General features: G+C 43.8%; 1 protein-coding gene across 1 annotated transcript in view; it reads right to left on the bottom strand.

Moving 5' to 3' along the window:
* HSPA4 (heat shock protein family A (Hsp70) member 4) overlaps window positions 1–24055 on the bottom strand; it is an 84791-nt gene that overhangs the window by 56858 nt on the left and 3878 nt on the right. The window contains exons 2-6 of the mRNA XM_040405851.1: window positions 4851–4908; window positions 4487–4627; window positions 3534–3656; window positions 2375–2474; window positions 686–819 (exon numbers count right to left, since the gene is read on the bottom strand). Coding sequence (XP_040261785.1) covers window positions 686–819; window positions 2375–2474; window positions 3534–3656; window positions 4487–4627; window positions 4851–4908 — 556 coding nt within the window. The remainder of the gene's footprint in view (window positions 1–685; window positions 820–2374; window positions 2475–3533; window positions 3657–4486; window positions 4628–4850; window positions 4909–24055) is intronic.

The following is a 24055-nucleotide window of genomic DNA, read 5'->3' as shown; positions in this document are numbered from 1 at the left end:
GGACCCATTCATTTCAATGAGGCTGCAAAAAATGCTGACAGCACTTCCATTCCTTAGTCCCTGAAAAAAGATAAAACATGTCCTATTCTTGTCAGCAATTGCAGACAAGAATAGGCATTTCTATCATAGGGCTGGCTGTTTCGTAACATGTGGAAGGCACACAACTGGTATCCGTGTTTTGCGGACCACAAAACAGATCAGGTAGTCTGAATGAGCCCTAAAATAGTGTAGTGCTGTTAACGGAGCTGCCAGAGTGTTTAATACTGATGACCTATCCTCAGGATCCGATCGGTGGGGGTCCGACTCTGTGCGCCCACTGATCAGCTGTTTGAAGAGACAGCGGCGCTTTTTGAGCACTGCGACCTCTTCCTAGGCCAGTGATGTTACAGTCATTGGCCACATAGCCTAGGCGCAGCTCAGTTCCAAAGAAAATTCTCGCTGTAATTGGAGTTACAATTGATGCCAATCATCCCGCTGATGTCATTAGATTAGAAACTAAACCACTCTGCTGACAGATTTCAAGGGGTTGACAGCAGGGGCACAATTTATTTAAGGGAAACGCTTGGGGCCCTGCAGCTCTGTGATACCAGTCACTGCCCTTTCCCCTAGTGATCAGTCCAACCCCAATTCAGTAAACAATCAGCTAGAGTCCCCAAAAACACACAAAATGGAGACTGAAGCTTACCTTGAGTTTTCCCTTGTTAAAAGCACAGACAGACACTTGATACGCAGAGTGGCCCATGTCCACAAACACTACAATCCTTGGTTTCTCCTCGGGAGCAGGCAGATCTTGCTTATAAATTCCATAGGCAAGAGCAACTATAGCAAAAAGAAAAAGAACATGATTAAATGTTAACTAAAATTCTGAGGGGTAATTCTGGGAAACCCTTTAAGAATATTAGGTTACAGATGGCTTCTGGTTGAGTGTTTTTAGATTCTGCACACACTCCCAAATCACTAATAATCTATACTTAGAGGACCCCTAGATATGATAACAGGATATAAACACAATTTTTACTTAACAAATATCACAACACAATGCTAACACACCCTAAACTAAAACATTTTTGTGTCTGTATGCTTGGATTAGTTCTTCAATAATTAATGACGGGGTTAACAAACCTCTCAACCTCTTTAGAAAATTTTCAACAGCAGATTACTGCCAGTGACCATAACTAATCTAATAGACTACGGAAAAATGCACCAGCTCCTCCCATAGTACTTCCTGGAAGACACGTTATTCCAAGATTTAAAAAAATAAACACAAAAACAGCACTACTCCCATCCACTGGTTGTGTGTTGCGCTACATAAGAAATACAATTCATCGCACTGTTTTTTGGAAGAATGTTTTTCGAATCCTGGACAGCCCGCCACAATATCAAGTAAACCAAGATTTAAAGGGGTTCTCCAGGCCAGTACCCAAGTCTCTTTCAGCTAACCTGTGAACAAAAGCCACTTTGAGAAATATTACCTTAGGCTACTTTCACACTCGCGTTTTTGGCTTTCCGTTAGCAAGATCCGTCATGGGCTCTCACAAGCGGTCCAAAACTGATCAGTTTTGCCCAAATGCATTCTGAATGGAAAAGGATCCACTCAGAATGCATCAGTTTGCCTCCGTTCTGTCACCAAAATACTGCTTGCAGCGTTTTGGTGTCCGTCTGATGAAACTGAGCCAAACGGATCCGTCCTGGCACACAATGTAAGTCAATAGGGATGGATCCGTTTTCTCTGACACAATAGAAATGACTTTCAATGGAGTTCATGACGGATCCGTCTTGGCTATGTTACATATAATACAAACTGATACGTTCATGACGGATGCATGCAGTTGTAGTATTGTAACGAATCCGTTTTTGCAGATCCATGACAGATCGGCCCAAAACGAGAGTGTGAAAGTAGCCTTATTCTGTAGCTCCGTTGATTCTGCGAACTTGGCTGGAATCACCCATATGCTCTTCCTTTAAGGTCACAACCAGATATGATCCTCTTTTATCCTGTTCAACTTCATCTACATTATGCAACTGAACAGGAACAAAAGGGTCACAATGTCAGAAGAACATCCTTTAGCCAGTCAGACGGTCATGTGATTCCAGCCAAGATTGCAGAATCAGCGGAGCGACAGAAGAGTACTACTGCTCAGAACAGTTTTTTGCCCACAGGTTAGCTGAAAGACTTTAGGTACAGGTCACTTTAACATCACAGTATGTGGGTGTCCTATACCAGTGAGATTACTTACCTTCTTCAAAAGCATTTGTGAAGTTTGATGGACAAGAATGGAGTGCTCTCAAAGATCTCCATGGCATACAGTGTATTCTACCATAACATAACTGATTTTTATTTTTTATAAATGCCCTTTACTTTTACACTTGTTACCTGCAGTAGTTTCATTGATCAGTCGTAGACAATTCAGCCCCGCGATCTGTGTGGCATCCATTACAGACCTCCTCTCTGCATCAGTGAAGAAGCATGGAACCTGAACCAACAAAAAGCAAGCTTAGAACAGTCACATCCACTCTGAACAGCTTGTGCTTGGTAATCATTTTACCCATCTAGCACTGACCCCAATTTACAGCCAGTTAGGCAGAGGTCACAAAAACATGATTTTGCTGAATAACACCACCTGGTCCATAGCTATTTTTTGTGGATTTTCTGCTTTAGGCCAATAACATTGCTATCAGTGACATATAAAAGCATACAACAAAGCAACTTTGTTTTTAGGGTTTTTGTGGACTATTTGAAGTAAAATTGTGATCTGGAATGATACAAGCTTGAGTTCAAAAACAGTACATTACAAAATGCAATACACTTAGATTAGACACATAGGTTACACGACATTCAGACACTTTACATACCTTTCATATTGATCTGCATCAAAGAACGGCTGCTAGGCTTCTCAAGACTGTGTTCAACATTCTTAAGCAACCCTCCAGATTTCAATAATATTTCATATCAAGGAAATCTATAGAGTATAAAGCACCTGGTCCTCTCGTTTTTTTTTTTAGACCTTCTGCCACTAATCTGCCATTTCAATGCCCCCTCTGCATTCATCTACCGTAGAATATCCACCAGCTTCTCAGACTGCACTTAGTAGTCACTCGCCCTGCTCATGTACTGGCTAATTTAAAAGCTGGGGACTGGGTCTAAGACTCAGGAAGCTCACTGGGCTATTTCAGTGTGAGAGGCTGGAGCTGGAGGACATCATAGATGAATTCAGAAAGGACTGGGAACTGTCAGATTCACAGCATAAACACCAAACACCCTCCACTTGACAGTTGCATTTCTCAGACACAGCTAGGCTGACAAACCCATCTATAGATAGGCTGACATAACGATATTTGACGCTTTGAATTTCCCGCCAACTGAAGACCACAGGTCTACTGTCCCACAAGCCACCTTAACTACATTAAGTTTACACTGCCCATGCAAAGTTAAAATTTTATGAAGGACTGGAGGGTTGCTACAACTTCATAACCGTATTACATTTTGGTAAAAGAAGATCTTAAAACTATTGGTAAAGCACTGATTTACTTACAGCAATAACACAGTCAACTACAGGTTTCTTTAAGGCGCTTTCTGCTGTTTCTTTAAGTTTGGTGAGCAGCATGCCAGTCACCTGCTCCATGGTGAAGTTCTTTTCTTCTTCCAAGTACATGACCTAGAAGATACAAATGTTAATTTCATAGACTTGTTAGCCGTTACAAATGAGCAATAAGCTGGAAGAGTACAGCCCTGGATGATTCTCTAAAAAAACAAAAAGGTGGAGGTTTATCAAGACTGGCATTTCCTATGCCAATTTTGATCTCCTTTGGGCCAGGGTGAGAAGTGTATAATCTTTTAAAAAGGCAGATGCCTCTTTACACACATCTCTGGCCCTCTGTGCTTCAGAAACCCAAATGTCACAAAAGTTGATGAATCACTCCCAAAATGCTTACATTTTCATGCAACTGACATGTCTGTTAGAAGACCTGTCACCTCACCTAAGATGTCTGATTTAGTAACTACATGTACTATATTTCCCATAATAAGAACAATTTGGGGGAATCTTTTCTTAGAATTCACTTATTCCTCCTCAAAAAGATTTTCTGATATTTCATAGAAGACACTGGTGAAGTCTGATCTCAGACCAACAGATTTCCAGAACAAAAGGATCTGGAAGAGTGCTTTAAATAAATTATGTCCTAAAAGCAGACAATATGGAGGACAGTTCTGGGTCATCATCACTGCCATTTCCTTTACTATAGCCTCAAACTGTAGTATCATGGTCAGTATTTTTTTCTAACACCAGAAATGGAACCTACTGAGAAGTGGAAGGATTTCTGCCTCTTCTGCGTTTAGGACCTACTTCTGGTTTTGGCTTAGAATTACTGAACAAATGCTACCACGTGAATGAAGCCAAAGAGCAGAACAATTATTGATTTATTAGTGAAGCTATGTCGCTGGGATTCACAGAGGCTCTCCCTTGGGCAAATTTACTATTTTCCTCACCCTTATGCCAGCCGAGCCTGTTGGCAGCTCCACAACTTCATAGCCCAGACCTGGCTTCTCAGCCTGCACAAAGGGATCAGTGTAGGCCCGGCCATGAAACCTTTTGAAGCCTTGCAGAGTATTCTTTGCATTGGAAATGACCTGAAGGAAAGAGGACAAGGAAGTTTTCAGCACAACTTATCTGCAGGAGGAAACATTTTCAGATATGTTCCCAAGACAGAACAGAATTCGCCTACTGAGCAGATTTCTAGACACAAAGATGTAGAACAAACCATAAAGTAGAATTACATGTACAGGAGTAATGGCCAGAAATGACCGATCACTTAACATAAGCACAGATTATGCACACAACAAAATTACGTACTTGGCTTTTTGCAGCTGCTCCAATAGATCTGTTTTTAGGGCCAAACGAAATACAGGACCTGTTAAAAAAAAAAATACGGAGGCGCTCCATGAATATATGCGGTCGACAATAATACTGCACTGCCCTGAAATCTCGCAGCAGTGTGCTCGGCGATCTCCAATTCTGTACTGCACATGCACCAAATGCACTGCTGCAAGATTTAAGGGCCAAGTGTGATTGTATCTACACTGCCTGGCCCTATGAGTCAAGGAGTAGAACCTCGGGGTGCAACAGCAACGCCCTCATTACACCAATGGGCTCTGTAGCATAAACTAAATAGGGTTATTTCTCGGAATAGGGGAAATTAATGCCGGATCCGGCAATCGTTCCGCATGCTGCAGTATTTTCTCCGGCCAAATACCGTAAAAAGGGACTGAACTGAAGACATCCTGATGCATACTGAATGGATTGCTTTCCATTCAGAATGCATTGGGACAAAACTGAAGTGTTTTTTTTCCGGTATTGAGCCCCTATGATGGAACTTTAATGCTAGTGTGAAAGTACGCTTATATCAAGTACAATTCCCACAGTGCAGACCAGATGAAGTGCCCAAATTGGTTTGAACCTAGCTGCTTCTTTACAAACACATCAAGAACTTGAAAAATATAATAAAGTCAGTCTGATGGTTCCTGGAAGTTCAGATATGATGGGCTTTCAGGACATTTAGCTTCCAGTTTTTTTTATATTCTTATGAGAAGCCTTCTCTAAGTTTCATGGCATACAGATAATGGTCATAGATGACGAATGTTAGAAGATATAAATAAGTCTATGGCCATCAAAAATGTCAATCAAAAAAGTGAAATAAGCCATGGCAAAATGTCCAACATCCCAGGGGACTAAAGAGTCATTTTGGACATGAGTCACATTGCCTCAACCATTTTGACATTTGCTCATTGCAAGACAAGAACACCTAGAATTTCCCCGTTTTCCACAGGTGGTTGTAGAAAAATACAAGAAAGCACAACGACAAGCAATTCTAGAGTTACCTGTCAGATAGAAGCCAACTCCAAGTTATTTAGTCAGAATCACTTGTGCTGCCATCTGTTGAGGCAGGTACTTAGTATGAACCACTTCTCAGAGTCTTCATAGTATCAAATATAAATTTCAGGCAAATAAAAAAAAAAACACACACACTATTCACTCTCTAATAGGGGTGATATCACAAATACTGTAGGTTGCTGAAATATTGTACTGAAACTTACTGGTCATGGTTGGGAAGGGCCCCATGAAAATAAGCTAAAATGGGATGTGCAACTGGAATTTGGCTAAAAATCCTGCTTCAAAGTGTAGCAAATGGAAAAAAATGTTGCGTTCTCAATTGCATTGATAATAGGCGGTAGGGGTAGGTTCACACAGTTTTTAGATGAGGTTTTGAGGCAGATTTTTCAACTCCCCTGCCCGATCCCTCACTGCCAGAATTCTCTCCGGCTTTATTCACTACAATGGGGACTGGCCAGAGATCAAGCCGCAACCCGGAAAATATGCCGATTAGCATGTTTGCCGGATTGCAGGCAGATCTCTGCCAGTTCCCATTATAGTGAATGGGGCCGGTGGGTGTCAGGTAGCATCCAGCAGTGTCGGAACCAGACATCTATGGCAGGCTGCTTAGTGCCGGAACAGCCTGCCAGAGATACCTAAAGCCAGGTGTAAAAATAACCTAAGAGCAGCAAATATTTATTTGTGGATTAGAGGCAATATGGTTGGACAGAACTTACATCAATTTAGTGCAATAAAAGATTTTGAGATAAATGGGGAAGATCTCCATTTGCAACACATCACGTACAATCTATGTTATTGTGCGAGTCATAGAACCGGATACGAACAGCCTCGGCTCTGCAAGGAGGGGTTCACGTAACGAGCATAATAAAAGCCTCAGCCTGCGATTAAGACTTGCTAGATTGTACCATCAGGGACAACTCCTAACTTGTCACGAGGTACTTATCCAGCCACGTGCTGAATGAGGTACTTACCACCTCAGAATCTTTGCCTTTCATCCCACTAGATATATCTGCGGCTACTACAGAGTACATACAATAAATGGCAGAAAGATACGTGTATGTCAGAGATCCACATGACCCAAAAGCCAATGTCATTAACCTTTAACGGGGTTGTCCAATTTATAAACACCGCTTCACATACAGTATGAAGGAACGCTTTAGTTTATGGAGTGGGGGTCCTTCCTCCTGGATTCTCTTCTCATGGTCACAGTGGAGGGCAGTGTCTCTCCCTGGAGGACCTGCTCTATATTACATGGACAAACCATGGATTTGAATGGGCATCCTGTAAAGTTTAAATTCCCCTGTGATGGCGCTGCAAGAAATTTTAACACTTAGGGCTCTTTCACACGGGCGTCCCAGATTTTCTCCGGATGCATTGCGGGAAAACTGCGCGAGTAGGCATGCAATTGCAGTCAGTTTTGACTGTGATTGCATTCCGATGTTCCGTTTTTTCCGTGCAAGTGAAATGCGTTTTGCACGCACGAAAAAACTAAATGTGGTACCCAGAGCCGAACCTCTTCACTGAAGATTCTATCTTCATTCAGCAGGACCTGCGCTGACGTCACCGCCACCATGTGGTGAGCTCGATTACGTCAAAGGTCCTTTTGCAGGTCCTGAAAGAAGACGATGCCAACTGCGCAAACAAGTGGATGAGGAGAGTTAAAAAAATAAAATTAACCCCTCAAGCAACATTTGTAAGCATTCTGTATTAAGAATGCTATTATCTTCCTTTATAACCAGGTTATAAAGTAAAATCATACAGTAAATTGACTTATCAATTTACTAACATCATCTCCTAGCAACCATGTGTGAAAATCGCATTACATCCGCACTTGCTTGCGGATGCTATGCGATTTTCACACAGACCCATTCAATTCTATGGGGCCTGCGTTGCGTGAAAATCCCCGCTCATCCGCACAGCCCCATTGAAGTGAATGGGTCCGGATTCAGTGTGGGTGCAATGCGCTCACCTCACGCATTGCACCCGCATGGAATTCTCGCCCGTGTGAAAGGGGCCTTACTGCCACATTTCCACACAGACTATACTCGATTGCTGACCAGTTTTTCCACCACATTGAGGTGGAAGACCATCAAAGGTCAAGCATGGAGCAACTGAAGTAGTGCATGGGAACCAATCTATTGAATGTGGTAACGGACAGCATTTAGTTCCATCTAGAATCGCCCACAGGCCACTCTTCCCGGACAGCGCACACAGATGCTGGAAGCAGCCGGCAATAGGCCGCTTTTAAGTAGCCAAGTGTCAGATGATGTATATGGGAGAGGTCCTGATGTGAAAACATGTAAGGGAGCCCTGCTAAGATTACCATGTGACATGGGGGTGCATTACTACTATGAGTACTGTGCGGTTAGGGAAGCCTTGCTGGGATAATTTAGAAAGGGAAGGTTGGGCTCCTGCATTCACAAAGCAAGTGGAAGTGCCTAGACTGACCACTAGAGAAGAGTTAGTGCAGGACGCAAGTGTTGGGATACAATCACATAGGGTGGTAAATGAAAGGTAGAGCTGCAACACTACAGTAAGGCCTCATGCACACAAGTGTATCCGTTTTGCGGTCCGCAAAAAATATGGATGACATCCGTGTGCATTCCGTATTTTGCAGAACGGAACAGTTGGCCACTTATAGAACAGTACTATCCTTGTGAGTATTGCGGACAATAATAGAACATGTTCTATTTTTTTTAGGAATGTAAATACAGACAGACATACGGAAATGGAATGCACAGAGTAACTTCCGTTTTCTTTTTTTGCGGACCCATTAAAATGAATGGTTTCACATACGGTCCGCAAAAGAAAAAAAAAAATAATGGAACGGATATGGAAAGAAAATACGTTCGTGTGCATGAGTGCTAAAGTGGTACGGAATACATTCTTGCGATTGTTTTACCACAATAGTTGGCTGAACAGGGATTTAGTGCGGCTTCCTAAATCTCCCACCAAGCACCAAAGCTGATCAAGTTTTAAACAGAAAACTCACCAGCGCTAGTGCTGCACCTAACTACAAAGAAGTGCAAGATAGACTGTCTAACTCTAAACCTCTCAAGGCTTTTAGTTTACCCTATGGCATCTACACAGTCATCAGAAATACTGCCTAATATTGTGTAGGCCCCCTTTGTGCTGCTGAAACAGCTATGACCTGTCTGTGAATGGACAGTGGACACCACAAAACCTCTAAAGGTGTCCTGTGGTATTAACCAACAGATTCTTTGAAGGAGTTGTCCTGGATCAAAATATATCCTTAAGATGTACTTTGAGGTGTAACAGCAATCAGATTGTCTGAGAAACCTTTTCCTGCCAACAATCTCTTACATTCCAAGCAGTCAAATGTAGACTCCTCATCTGGGAGTGCCTGACACAGCAGATCTGGATCCTCTAGAACAAGGAAAGTAATCTCTGGCACTCCAGCTGAGGTGAAACTACAACTACCATTCACTTCTGTGGCAGTTCCAAGAACAGCTAGATAAGTGTGCATGCTGGGAGTGGTAGTTTTACCACAGCAGGTGGACCAGAAGTTGCGGATCCCAGCCCTAGAAGAAGCCAAGGAGCCATCATGTACATTATTCTTAGTCATGAAATCCAGGCCCATCTGGGGAAAAAAAAAACAAAAAAAAAACGGGGCCACAAGAATTAGCCTTCAGAAGTCCTAGGAAGGTCTTCTCTAAGGGCTAACCGGAAAGCAGTCAACTTTCAGATTTTTGGTCACCACCAAAATGAAAGCTGTCAGGGTTCCCAATATGGACATTGCCTTCCTCAGATATACTACTAGGTTCACAATGAGCTGAACCATCTCCAGTACCTTTGAATTTTTTTCCTTATCTTTGGCAATCGAACTCCATAAGAAACTTCAAAAACTTTGACTTTGTGACCTAGCAATCACCCCACCTTGTCAAGAATTACCCCAACTCTGACCAAGGCCCTGCAATATTCCTCTGTATGTGCAATAATCAAAAAAAAATCATTCATTATAAAGAAGAAATAGGATGTCCTCTGCCCAAATGTGGGCTGCCATTTCCGATACCAATTTTGTGAACACACACTGGCCCTAGAGGGGCCAAATGGGAGGGCCTGAAACTGGAAATGACGAAGGGAAACCTGAACCTTTACTGCTAACTTTAGGTGATACACATGAATAGGTACATTGTCCTATACATACTGAAGATTAATCAGCACCATAAAACCCTGCTTAGGTACTTTATAGTTTGTACTCTGAATTAGGCCTCTTTCACACGACCGTATGGCTATTTCAGTGTTTTGCGATCCGTTTTTCACAGATCCGTTGTTCCGTTTGGCATATACAGTATACATAAATTACATAGAAAAAAAATTGGGCTGGGCATAAAATTTTCAATAGATGGCTCCGCAAAAACGGATGCATTTCCGTATGTGTTCTGTTTTCAAAAGTCAAGGCAACTGCAAACATTGGGATGTCTGCTTTTAGGAAATATATACTGTAGTTTTTGGCGTTGCACTTTCCAAAGAGTGCAGTCCCTGTAACTTTTTAAAATTTCCAGCTTAAACCAGATTTTTGGTCTTTCTAGTTCTGGTGATTTTATGAAGATACATGCATATAAATTTAGGTCTAAGTAATATGTATGATCACTGCACATGTTGAACGTGAGGGATGGTTCATTCGACTTTCAAGTTGGGCATTTCAACTTTTATGAAAAATAACGCTGACACAAAGTTGTATGAAGGGGTCTGTGTAAATGAAATGTTGAGTTCCATTTTGACAATGTTTCAGAAAAGATATGTGGGTAGTGTGACTATTTAAAAATTCAAGTTTTATGTGTATATGTCAAAACTGTCCTACCAGTGGTGCAAAACGGCCAAACACCCGTCAGCGAGGTTAAAATGGGGCAATTGGCAATTATCCCATAGGGGTTTTCTCCACTGTAGGATTACAGGTTGGAGTAGAGGGACAAGTGTCTTTTTCAACCTTATCAACTATGACTATAACCTGTACAGGTGAGTCACACTGAACAAACTGCACGGCAACACTACACATGCAAAATCAGGGTGCAGTTCTTGGCAGGCCTCGTTACATGCAGATTTTGTCAATTATTTATTTTACAGTTTCCACAGATAGTTGAAACCAGCTACAAATCTGAAGACAATCCGTAGCAGACAGCGTAAAACTGCAGGTCTAAAAACCTAAAACTCATGACAGGTTTCATGATATCATACAGTGTACTGCATTTTATAGTGAAAAACTTCTACAAATATGGCATGTTAATGTGGCCTACGGACATTTTGTCACACCTCTATCAACTTTACAAAAAAAAAAAAAAAAAAAAAAAAAACCACACAGCATTTGGAGCAATCTGCACCAAATTTATCAAAATGGAAGCCACATAATGAATTTGATACAAGTGGCAATACTAAACTCGCACTACCCCAGACTGACTCCTGGAAATTGCAGGAACACTATTACCAAAGTCAATCACAAATCTTCAATGATGAAATTAATTTCCTGTACTGGACAACATCTAACCTGCCAACAACACAGAGAATGGCGTTAATGAAATGTTCATATGTCATTTAAAAAATAAAATTACCAAGGCATTAAGTATCTGTTTTATCTATTATATATACACACACACACGAAAATTTCCAGAAAAGTGTTAACTAATAAATAGACTAAACATAATAGGCCGTACAGACCGCATAGAAAAGTATGCCCCATGGAGGACCCGCACAGCATTACATGGCCACCTATTCCTCTGCAGGGAAATGAGTGGCTTCCCAGTGTCTCTAGAGTGGCCCATTCCAGGAAGGGGTTCTCCTCTTTGGCTCTAATTTAAAGGTTGAATAGCTAAAACACCATTAAATGGTTGGTCTGAGATGAAAGTACTTAATGTGCGAACTGCAGGCAGGCCGTTAAAATAATGAAACAACTTCTGCTACTTTCACACTAGCGTTAATATTTTCTGGTATTGAGACCCGACATAGAGTTACAATACCGGAAAAAAAAAAAAAAAAAAACACACTTCCGTTTTGTCCCCTTTCATTGTCAATGGGGACAAAACTGAGCTGAACAGAACGGAGTGCTCCAGAATGCATTACGTTCCGTTTGGTTGCGTTCTCATACCGGAGAGCAAACCGTAGCATGCTGCGGTTTGCTTTCCATCCTGGGATGCGGACCAAGACGACAATTCAAGTCAATGGGGACAGATCAGTTTTCTCTGACACAATAGAAAACGGATCCGTCCTCCATTGACTTGTCTTGGCAATGTTAAAGATAATACAACCGGATCCGTTCATAACGGATGCAGACTGTTGTATTATCAGTAACAGAAGCGTTTTTGCTGATCCCTGCCGGATCCAGTAAAAATGCTGGTGTGAAAGTAGCCTTAAACTCACAAGCCTGATACTCCACTGATCCAGTTCTGTCCTCTCAGCCATGGCATATGGTTTATGTCCCATATACTGCTGCAGCCAATCACTAGTCACAAGAACACGAAGGTTGGCGATAGGCTGCAGACGTCACAATGCACAACTGCAGCCACACACCTATTTTTGCCCCATAGACCTGTTTTGTCATCACTTTGCTTCCCCTTTTCTCACTCTTACTGCATCCTCGCAGGATGTTCACATGTAGAACTTCATACTGAGTTTGCTAGCAAACCCAGCATGCTTTGCTCTAACATTTTACAAGGCTTGCTCCTCCTGCCACACTGTCTTCTCTACAGTATTCATGCTCCCTACACCTTCTCTCTAAGCCCTGTGAAACATTACAGAGGTATGCATGCTGGGTTCAGTTAGAAAACCCAAAAAGTAGCTGATGAGATCAGGAAGGTATGTATATAAACATCCTGCCAGGATGCAGCGATACAGAGAACGCAAAATGCTTACATTTAGGCTCCATTCACACGTCCGCAATGTGTTTTGCGGATCCGCAAAACACAGACAGCGGCAATGTGCATTCCGCATTTTGCCGACACTAATAGAATATGCCTGTTCTTGTCCGGACAAGAAAAGGACATGTTCTATTTTTTGTGGAACGGAAGTGCGGATCCGCAATTCCGTGTCCGGGCAGCACATCGTGCTGCCCCATAGAAATGAATGGGTCCGCAATTCCGTTCCGCAAAATGTGGAACGAAATGGCGGACATGTGAAAAAAAAAAAAAAAACAACACACACACACACACACACACACACACCTTCTAACATGTGGAAGAAAAACACTTTAGTTAGTATTTACCAGTCCCTCGCTCCACCGATCCTGCCATCTTCAAGCACTCACGTAGAGCTGTGGACTCTTCTGCTCAGGTTCCGACTGGATGTCTTCTCTTCTCCTCTGTTCAGCTGCATTGTTCTAATAAATGCAGCTGAACAAGGAGAGATAGAAAGTAATCCGTGATGTGAGCGAAAGAGCCAGCAGCATCGGCGGAGCAAAGGACTGGTAAGTACTATCTAAAGCGTGTTTCTTCCACAGGTTAGAAGAAAGCCCAGAGAACCCTTTAAAAACAAAAAAGTATATGGAGCACAATATGCAGCATTTGGGATACTTCGGGCCCAAAAAAATATATATAGAAATTTTATTATGAAACCCTGTTAAGTTGTTGACAATCCAGTTATCAACTTCCTGCAAACTGCCCAGAAAAGTTTTCAACTTAGACAATCCCTTAGAGTACTTTCACACGTTAGTGTGATCCGGCAGGGAGTTCCATCGTCGGAGCTGCCTGCCTGATCCGCCGATCAGTGTGACAACTGACAGTATTTGTAGACGGATCCGGATCAGTCTACATACAAATGCATTGCAAGAACGGATCCGTCTATCCGCTTGACATGCTAATGGACGGATCAGTCTTGCAGTCTTTTTCACAGTTTTCCTGGTCTGTGCATGCGCAGACCAGAAGGCCGGTGCTGGATCCGGCATTCCGGCGACTGATCAGGCATTTTGGACGGACATAATACCGCAGCATGCTGCCGGATTTATGTCCGTCAAAAACGCCGGACAGTGACTGAACGGAAGGCATACTGATGCAAACTGAACGGATTTCTAACCATTCAGAACGCATTGGGATATGCCTGATCAGTTCTTTTCCGGCATAGAGCCCTTTTGACGGAACTCTATGCCGGAAAAGAATAACGCTAGTGTGAAAGTACCCTTAAATTGTGGGTTAACACACAGCGTTTACAGGAAAAATATCAGAAAACTGAATGGCCAGATGCTTGCTGAAACCCCAGGGCATAAAGGAAAGCACACTCACAGTGAAGGCTTTATTTCTCATTTAGTTTTTTTTTCCAAAATGCAGCAAGCACTAGTTATGGAGAGCTGTTTATCGGGATACTAGTGTCCAGGTAACCAATGGCACGAGACACTTAATACAGGAATCTCCAGATGCCCAATAACTCTTAGGAATAAGTGTACACCCAACCAAACAGGAGTTGGGTCAGGATGCGTTCAGTGAAACTCGCACCATTTTGCAAGCAAGTTCAGTCAGTTTTGTCTGTGATTCCATTCAGTTTTCCACGCGGGTGCAATGTGTTTTTATGCGTTTTTCACGCACGTGATAAAAAAAAATAAAAAAAATGAAGGTTTACAAACAACATCTCTTAGCAACCATCAGTGAAAAACGCATTGCATCCGCACTTGCTTGCGGATGCGATGCGTTTTCCACAGAAGCCCTATTCACCTCTATGGGTCCACTGTTAGCGCATCGCCCGCCCCACCACCCCACCGACTGCTGATCAGCGTTGTACCGCTGATCAGCAAGTTTTAACTTTTTTTTTTTCTAACACTTGCCCATTTTTTTGCCTGGACTTTTTAGTACGCGAACACCCGTTGCCCCCACACACACGCACATATAATAAAGTTTGCCACACACGCACACCTACACGCACACACACCCATGGCCCGCCGGATGTTCTCGGCCGAGGAGGCATACGCCCAGATTGCCTCCGACTCTGAGAGCCCCAGTGAGGATGAGGATGACCCCACATTCCTTTTATCATCCGCATCCTCCTCATCATCATCTGATGACGATGAGCCACCAAGGCGGCGGAGACGCCGCCAGGCGGAGCCAGGGGCCCCACATGCTAGGGATCCTGTGGCCCACCCTAGTACGAGCCGCCCTGGGGTTCGTACTGGTTTCCCGGCCCACCAAATAAGTCCACCGGAGCCCCCTGCCGATGAACTTAGCTGGTGTCCCCCAGTGGACTTTGAGCCTGAGATTCCGGATTTTGCTGGCAATCCTGGAATCCAGATTCCCACAGTGGGGTTTACTGAAATAGACTATTTTAGTTTTTTTTTCAGTAACTCACTGGTGAATTTGATGGTGGAGCAGACGAATCTGTACGCCCAACAGTTTGTCGCTCAAAACCCAGGCTCAGTTTTGGCTAGACCCGGTGGCTGGACGCCGGTCAGTGCAGCCGAAATGAGGACATTTTGGGGCCTCGTGCTGCATATGGGTCTAGTCCAAAAACCCAGTGTCAGGCAATACTGGAGTGGGGACGTCCTATACCAGACCCTACTGTACAGTATGGTCATGATACGTCACCGGTTTGAGGCCATCCGGAAATGTCTGCATTATTCCGATAATGCAGCATGTCCACCCCGAGGTGATCCTGCCTATGACCGGCTGTATAAGATACGGCCGGTCATCGATCACTTTGGGGCCACATTTCAGCAGGCCTACGTACCTGGAAGGGAGGTCGCGGTTGATGAGTCTCTCGTTGCGTTCAAGGGGAGACTCAGTTTCTGCCAATACATTCCCACAAAGCGGGCGAGGTATGGCGTGAAGCTATACAAAATTTGTGAGAGTGCCTCAGGGTACACTTACAAATTTCGTGTGTACGAGGGGCGAGATTCCCGTATTGAACCCCCAGAATGTCCCCCCCACTCTGGGTGTTAGCGGGAAACTCGTGTAGGACCTTATGTACCCACTGCTGGATAATGGTTACCACTTGTACGTGGATAACTTTTATACCAGCATTCCCTTGTTCAGGTCCCTTGCCGCCAGATCCACGTTCGCTTGTGGGACCGTGCGGAAAAATCAACGCGGCCTCCCTGCCTACCCCCTCCAGGTACCTATCCCCAGGGGTGAGACCCGTGCCCTTACCAGTGGAAACCTGTTGCTGGTCAGGTATAAGGACAAGAGGGATGTCCTTATGCTGTCCACAATCCACAGTAACGGCACCACCCCAGTCCCTGTGCGAGGTACCGCGGCAACGGTCCTCAAGCCCGATTGTATCGTCGACTACAATCGGTATATGGGAGGAGTTGATCTCTCTGATCAAGTCCTCACGCCATATAACGCCATGCGCAAAACCCGGGCATGGTACAAAAAAGTTGCGGTCTACTTGGTACAGGTTGCCATGTACAACTCTTTTGTACTATCCCGAAGCGCTGGCAGCACAGGGACATTCCTCCAGTTCTATGAGGCAGTCCTCAAGGACCTGATCTTTTCGGACCGGGAAAGAGCAGGCCGGAGTACCTCGGGAATTGGAGGCGCCCGGATCGTCCCTGGCCAACACTTTCCAGGTGTGGTCCCCCATACTGGAAAGAAGGGACGAACCCAAAAAAAGTGCAGAGTGTGTCACAAGAGGGGGATACGGAAGGACACCACTACTCAATGTGACACTTGCCCCGATCATCCGGGCCTCTGCATTATCAATTGCTTCAGGGAGTATCACACTTCCATGGAGTACTAAATTTTTATAATCCTCAACAGTCCACTAGAGAACATAAAACACTATGGCTCTCAGACTTTGGAGACACGGAAACAATTTTTCTTTCCCCAAAAAAATATTAGTTTTAGAGCAGGCATCCTCAAACTGCGGCCCTCCAGATGTTGTAAAACTATAACTCCCAGCATGCCCAGACAACCTACAGCCATCAGCAGGGCATGGTGGGAATTGTAGTTTTACAATATCTGGAGGGCCGCAGTTTTAGGATGCCTGCTTAGCGTCTCCAAAGTCTGAGAGCCATACATATTGGGCATCGTCACGTGCGTAAAAGTCGTCGCTATAAAAATAACTTTTGACCAAACGCCTCGGATGAACGGTGTTAAAAATGTAAAATAAAAACTGTGCCAAAACACCCATTTTTGGGCAAAATTTCAATTTGAATCCATTTTGCCGGTAATAAAGCAAGGGTTAACAGCCAAACAAAACTAAATATTTATTGCCCCGATTCTGTAGTTTGCAGAAACACCCCATATGTGGTCGTAAATGGTTATATAGCAGCACGGCAGGGCATAGAACGAAGGGAACTCCATATGGTTTCTGGAAGGCAGATTTTGATGGACAGTTTTTTTTTTGACACCATGTCCCATTAGAAGCCCCCCCTGATGTAGCCTAGACTAGAAACTCCAAAAAAGTGACCCCATCTAAGAAACTACACCCCTCAAGGTATTCAAAAGTTACTTTACAAACTATGTTAACCCTTTAGGTGTTCCACAAAACCAAATAGTGAATGTAGAAACAATTTTAGAATTACATTTTTTTGTTACATTGCCTCAAAAAAGAGTAATATAGAGCAACCAAAAATCAAATTTACCCCAAAAATAGTCCCAAAACAACAACCACCTTATCCCGTAGTTTCCTAGATGGGGTCACTTTTATGGAGTTTCTACTCTAGGGGTGCATCAGGGGGCTTGAAAGGGTACATGGTGTCAATAAACCAGTCCAGCAAAATCTGCCTTCCAAAAACCATATGACGTTCCCCTTCTTCTATGTCCTGCCGTTTAGCCAAATAGTAGTTTACGACCACATATGGGGTGTTTTTGCAAACTACAGAATCAGGGCAACCCATTTTGAGCGTTGTTTGGCAGTTAACCTTTGTTTTGCTCCTGGAAAAAATGGATTATATTGGAAAATTTTCCAAAAAATATAAATTTCAAAATTGTTTCTCCATCTGCCATTAACTCTTGTGGAACACCTAAAGGGTTAATAAAGTTTGAAAAAACAGTTTTGAATACCTTGAGGGGTGTAGTTTCTACAATGGGGTCATTTTTGGGAGGTTTCTATTATCTAAGCCTCACAATATGACTTCAAACCTGAACTGGTCCATAAAAAGTGGGATTTTGAAGATTTCTGAAAATTTCAAAATTTGCTTCTAAACTTCTAAGCCTTGTAACATCCCCAAAAAATAAAATATCATTACCAAAACAATTCAAGCATGAAGTAGACATATGGGGAATGTAAAGTCATCACAATTTTTGGGGGTATTACTATGTATTACAGAGGTAGAGAAACTGAAAATTTTAAATTGGCTAATTTTTCAAAATTTACGGTAAAATTTTTATTTTTTTATGCAAAAAAATTAACTTTTTTGACCCAATTTTAGCAGTGTCATGAAGTACTATATGTGACGAAAAAACAATCTCAGAACGGCCTGGGTAAGTCAAAGCGTTTTAAAGTTATGAGCACTTAAAGTGACACTGGTCAGATTTGCAAAAAATGGCCTGGTCCTTAAGGTGAAAATGAGCCCGGTCCTTAAAGGGTTTCTATCACTTTGTTTCACCTATTTAGCTTTCAGACACTAGCGATCCGCTAGTGTCTGCTTTATCTAACCATCCTAATATAAGAGCTTATTGTCCTGCCGTTTAGCTAAAAAAAATAACATATAGATATGCAAATGAGCCTCTAGGTGCTATGGGGGCGTGATTAGCACCTAGAGGCTCCGTCTACCTTAACAAACTGCCGCCGCCCAGCGCGTCCCTCCAGCCCGCCCATCTCCAGCTGAAGCGATCCTCTCCGTGCGCGTCTCTGTTCTGCGCATGCGCAGTGAATGTCTGATGCTTCCCTGCTCAGACATCTCCACTGCGCCTGTTCCTCGGAGCACTATGACGTCATCGGCGCAGGCGCAGTGGAGATGTCTGAGCAGGGAAGCGATCAGACATTCACTGCGCATGCGCCGAATACGAGGAGCATCGCATTCCGGAGGAGATGGGCGGGCTGGAGGGACGCGCTGGGCGGCGGCAGTTTGTTAAGGTAGACGGAGCCTCTAGGTGCTAATCACGCCCCCATAGCACCTAGAGGCTCATTTGCATATCTATATAAGTTATTTTTTTAGCTAAACGGCAGGACAATAAGCTCTTATATTAGGATGGTTAGATAAAGCAGACACTAGCGGATCGCTAGTGTCTGAAAGCTCAATAGGTGAAACGAAGTGATAGAAACCCTTTAAGGGGTTAAGTACCCAAGCACTATGCCAAGTGTCAGAAGTAGTGTAAAACATGCCACCACTGGACCCTAAAACTGTGGAAACATGTTCTGTGGAGAGATGAATCACACTATTTTATCTGGCAGTCTGATAGAAGAGTCTGGGTTGGGCGAATGCCAGGAGAACATTACCTGTCTGACTACATTGTGCCAACTGTAAAGTTTGGAGGAGGGATAATGCTTTGGCGTGGTTTTTCTGGGGTTGTCCTAGGCACATCATAATGCTTCAGCATTCCAATACATTTTGGACAATTGTTTGCTTTCAACTTTGTGGGAACAGTTTGGAGTAGGCCTTTTCCTATTCCAGCATTACTGTGCCCCAGTGTACAAAGTAAGGTCCTTAAAGGCATGGTTGGATGAGTTTGGTGTAGAATAACTTGACCCTCCAACAGACAGCGCTGACCTCAACACCTTTGAGATGAAGTAGAAGGAAGTCTGTGAGCCACACCCTGACCTGACAAATGTTCTCCCTTTGCATGGCATAGTGCAGGACAAAGGCTGTTTTGTTTATATTTTTACACTGCTAGGTGGAGCCTTCCACCTAGCAGTGTTCCCGGTGACATCACCAGTACTAATGGGCGGACTTTAGCGCTGCCAGAGGCTGTTTTAGAGCAGCCCGCCTATTAGTGCTGGTGACATCACTGGGCTCACTGCTAGGCAGAAGCATCCACCTAGCATTCCCATACAGAGACTCTGTACATCACCGGATCTGCTGAAAAAGCCTTTATCCTGCGCGATTCAGTGTAGGGCAAGGGAGAGCATCGGAGCATGAAATTCTCTGAACCCACAATCCCTTTAAGGTTGATCATTAGTTTGAGAGTTCAACGGTGACAATATGGCTGCATGTCCCGCTGTCACTTTTATAGAACTGACAATTCTACATCTCCCTGCACTGGTGTGAGATGCGCCTAATTTTTGAAGAGACATAAGACTCAATAAATTAGGTTTATATCTGCCCTGCCACGTGCCAGAAACTGGCAAACGTTATAGTAGATCCGACAGGCGACACAAAGCCCACCCCTTTTTCTCAGCACTTTGGAAGTCACAAAATTTTGCGCAAACACGATATAATCCATAATCTGACTTTTATGCCACAATAGGGGTGTAAAACCCTTTAGCAAATGTCCACCAATATGTCTATACATCTTCTGCCAACCAAGATGGACATACAGCTTCTCAGACTGCCTGAACACACTGTGCATCACTAGCCCAAGACACTTGCTACTAGTCCAGCCCTGCTCTTGGATTGGCCAGCACTGTTCACATGAGCAGTGATGGCCAATCCAAGGGCAGCCAGAAGTGTCTTGGACTACCAAAAATAACTGAGGGTTACACAAACCTGAGAAGTGGGGCGGCCATCTTAGATGGCAGAAAGGGAGCCTGAGAATTGGCAGATCTGCAACCAAACAGATGAAAATGAGGTCATCATGTGAGTGCTGTGTTCTCTCTCAAAGAATTTTTTTAAACTTTTAACTGGACTGGAGGGTGGCTTTAATGCCTGATCCTTCTGTTATCCAGGGAGATAAGTCACATGTCATTCTAGCATGAGACAAATAATCTGACCCAAGAAAGAGTCAAGAGAGCCACCCCATGAATGCACATCCGACCATGATTATAACTTATTCAACACCCTATATTAACTGGCGCCCCAACACACAGTCCTTCACCCCCTGAGGAAGCCGGATTGCTCCGGCGACACGCGTTGGGCGCTTGCTATGTTTCCAGGTCCACTGCACCAGCTGGCTATGTAGGTTTGGCTCTTGATATTTTGACCCCATACTGGTCTGTTTATATCTTCAGTCTAGTGGCCTCATCTTACCTTATATTAGCTTTATGTGATTTATTGTTTTGCTTTATATGCTGGTTGATAACGCATATATTTATATGTTATAATACAGTGGACCTGTGTGTGTCAGTTACATATATTTTATTGCATACCGCACTTTGTTCTACATTGTATACAATTTTTTAATGCGTGTGTGTTGTTGTGTCCAATAAAATTTATATATTTTTATATCCTTTCATGGTCGGATGTGCATTCATGGGGTGGCTCTCTTGACTCTTTCTTGTGTCAGATTATTTGTCATATGTTGTTTTGCCACCCTTTGCACTCCCTGCAGTATTTGGTGTGCCCCTTGTCTCTTTAAATTTATGTCATTCTAGCATGAGAACGCTGATCGGCCGCAATGGTCAGAGGACAAAAGTACTTCCAGTCCAGCATGGACTTGAAGCAGATGGCAATGTGACAGGAGTGTAGGAACGGCCGGACTGCAGACAGCAGGTGCAGATTGGCAATAGACCTTACAGGGAAATTTCCCGGCGGGCCACCCAAGCCACCCTCTCTGCCCCTGGCCGGGTACATGATGAGCTCTCAGGGGTAAGTTATGCTGTGAGAATCAGGTAATCATGTGCCCGGCAAGCGACATACCCTCCTGAATTCAAATATAACCTGCATCTCACCTCCTAAGCCCCCTGCTACATAGACAACTGGAGGAGGAGGACAGAATATTTCAGCTATTGATGGCCAACACAGAGGGAAAGCTTTTGGGGCAATATCTTGTGCTGTACTGTGGTATGTAGTATTTTATGCTAAGGTATCGCTGACCCCACTACTTGTGTTGCCCCATCTCTTGTCAATATAGACACTCCTACAACATGGGGCCACTTTTTTTTTTTTTTTTATGGGGCCACTTTAGGTTCCCAGGCCGCCCCTGGCAGACAGGCAAGTTTTTTTTCTTCAACTGGCCACAGGTTACAACCACTGGGGTTGTCAGCTCCTTGACCAGACAGCCCCCTTTAAGGAGGGAGAAGTTAGGAATTCAATGCAGATTCCACACCTAAATCCTGACAGAATCCACAAACAGGGCATGTAATCAAGGCATTTATTACCTTACCTTATCCTCAAGAAAAAAAAAAAAAAAAAAAAAAAAAAAAAAAGAAGGGCTCATGCGCACTGCCATTGCTCCGCAGTTCCGTGCAATGGGGACTGCAGTTCAAGTTGCATGGGTCTATGATCCGTCCACTCCGCAAAATATAGAACAAGTTCTATTCTTTTGCAGTGCGGAGGCACGGAGAGAAACCCCACGAAGCACCTTGCGGACCCAGTCAAGTGAATAAACGGCCAGTGCCCGTATATTGTGTGTATGAGGCCTAACAGGCGCTGCAGATCACAGCATGTCCTTTGGACTTTGCAATGAAAGAATGGCTAATTGGAGCCACTGGATTACAACAGGGCTAGTCCCCATGCAGATCCAGTCTGTGGCTGAAAGGAGCATTAGCCGCTCCATGACCGAGCTGCTTATGAAAAAACAGCGCTGTGTGAACACAGGCCTACTGGGTGGAGTTCACATACAAGGTACAGCTTACGTCACACTCGCCTCTTTTCTAAAAAAGTGTCTCTGTGGACCGGAACATTGATCATCATTACAAACAGATGTAAATTACATCTAAAATCTATGCTGGTCCATAACTGGTGTAGTTTTCACCTTAAAGGGCTTGTCCAAGTGAAATAATAGCTCAGGTAGCCCCTGTAAATGTGGTCACTCCTTTTCTTGCATGTCCTCCGGTTCTCCCCACCGCTGACCTCATCTTCCTGGCTGCAGGTATGCAGCCACTCGCCTCAGTAGTACAAAGGATGTCACTGGCTGCACGGAACATTACTGCTGCAGCCAGTACGGTGATGCCAGAAATGGGGAGGACCGGAGCACAGGAAGCAGCAGGGGAAGTATGGCTTCTTCCATTTTTTTTACACCATGTACAGGGGGCTGCCTGAGTTGTTATTTTACTTCAACGACCCATTTAATAGATTGGGCATATGAAACCCCTTAATCTGTCCCGCTTTGGAGATACTATCCTAGTGAGGTAACTTGAGCCCTTCCAGACAATCTGTAGAATCAGGAATCCTTTAAAGGGAGTCTGTCACCACATTTGAGCATATTAGACTGATCAAATAGTGTTATATGTGCCACCCAGAACTTAAAAACGGTACCTTTGTTGTATGTAATGGAGTTTTCTTTCAGCCGAAAATGAACTTTTACGATTATGTAAATGAGCCCTCAAGTGCCCAGGGCGGCGTCTCAACCCTCCGAGCCCCAGGCAGCACCTCCTCAACGGCTCATAACCCCGCCCTCCGTGTGCCTCTGCCCGCCCGTTTACTCCCCTCCTCTGTCCTTTTCCACTGCAGCTGCGCGGTCAAATTCGTAGCGCAGTGGAAAAGGAGAGAGAGGAGGGGAGTAAACGGGCGGGCAGAGGCACACGGAGGGCGGGGTTATGAGCCGTTGGGGAGGTGCTGCCTGGGGCTCGGAGGATTGAGACGCCGCCCTGGGCACTTGAGAGGGCGCATTTACAGAATCTTAAAAGTTCATTTTCGGCTAAAAGAAAACTCCATTACATACAACAAAGGTACCGTTTTTAAGTTCTGGGTGGCACATATAACACTATTTGATCAGTCTAATATGCTCAAATGTGGTGACAGACTCCCTTTAATGGGTCTACCCTACCATCACTGTCAGGGCTCGTGCATACAGCCGCATCCATTTTTCTGTCCGCAAAACACTTATACCTGCCAAGTGCACGCCACCATTTAATTTTTGAATTCTGTAGAATGGACAAGAATATGACATGTTTTTTTTGCGAAACCACGGACCAGACCTTATAAGGCATTTATAATTATCACTGGTGCCCAGTTATCTGCTCATCTGCCAATACTTTCATTGTAGATACCACTTACTGGCTTCTTCCTAGAATTAAGGAGGACAAGTTACTACTATACACACACACACACACACACACACAAAATACTATATACACACACACACACAAAATACTATATGCAGACATGGACACACACAATACTACATCCACATGTCACTACTATACACACATGGTCATACACTATTACAATGTATACAGGATGGTGAACACACACAGGCACACACTACAATACACACACAATACTATATACAGTCAGGTCCATAAATATT

Source organism: Bufo bufo, chromosome 1 (genome assembly GCF_905171765.1).
Source record: "Bufo bufo chromosome 1, aBufBuf1.1, whole genome shotgun sequence".
Lineage (NCBI taxonomy): Eukaryota > Metazoa > Chordata > Amphibia > Anura > Bufonidae > Bufo > Bufo bufo.
Note: the sequence above shows the minus strand (reverse complement) of the source record. Positions and strands in the feature narration are given on the sequence as shown.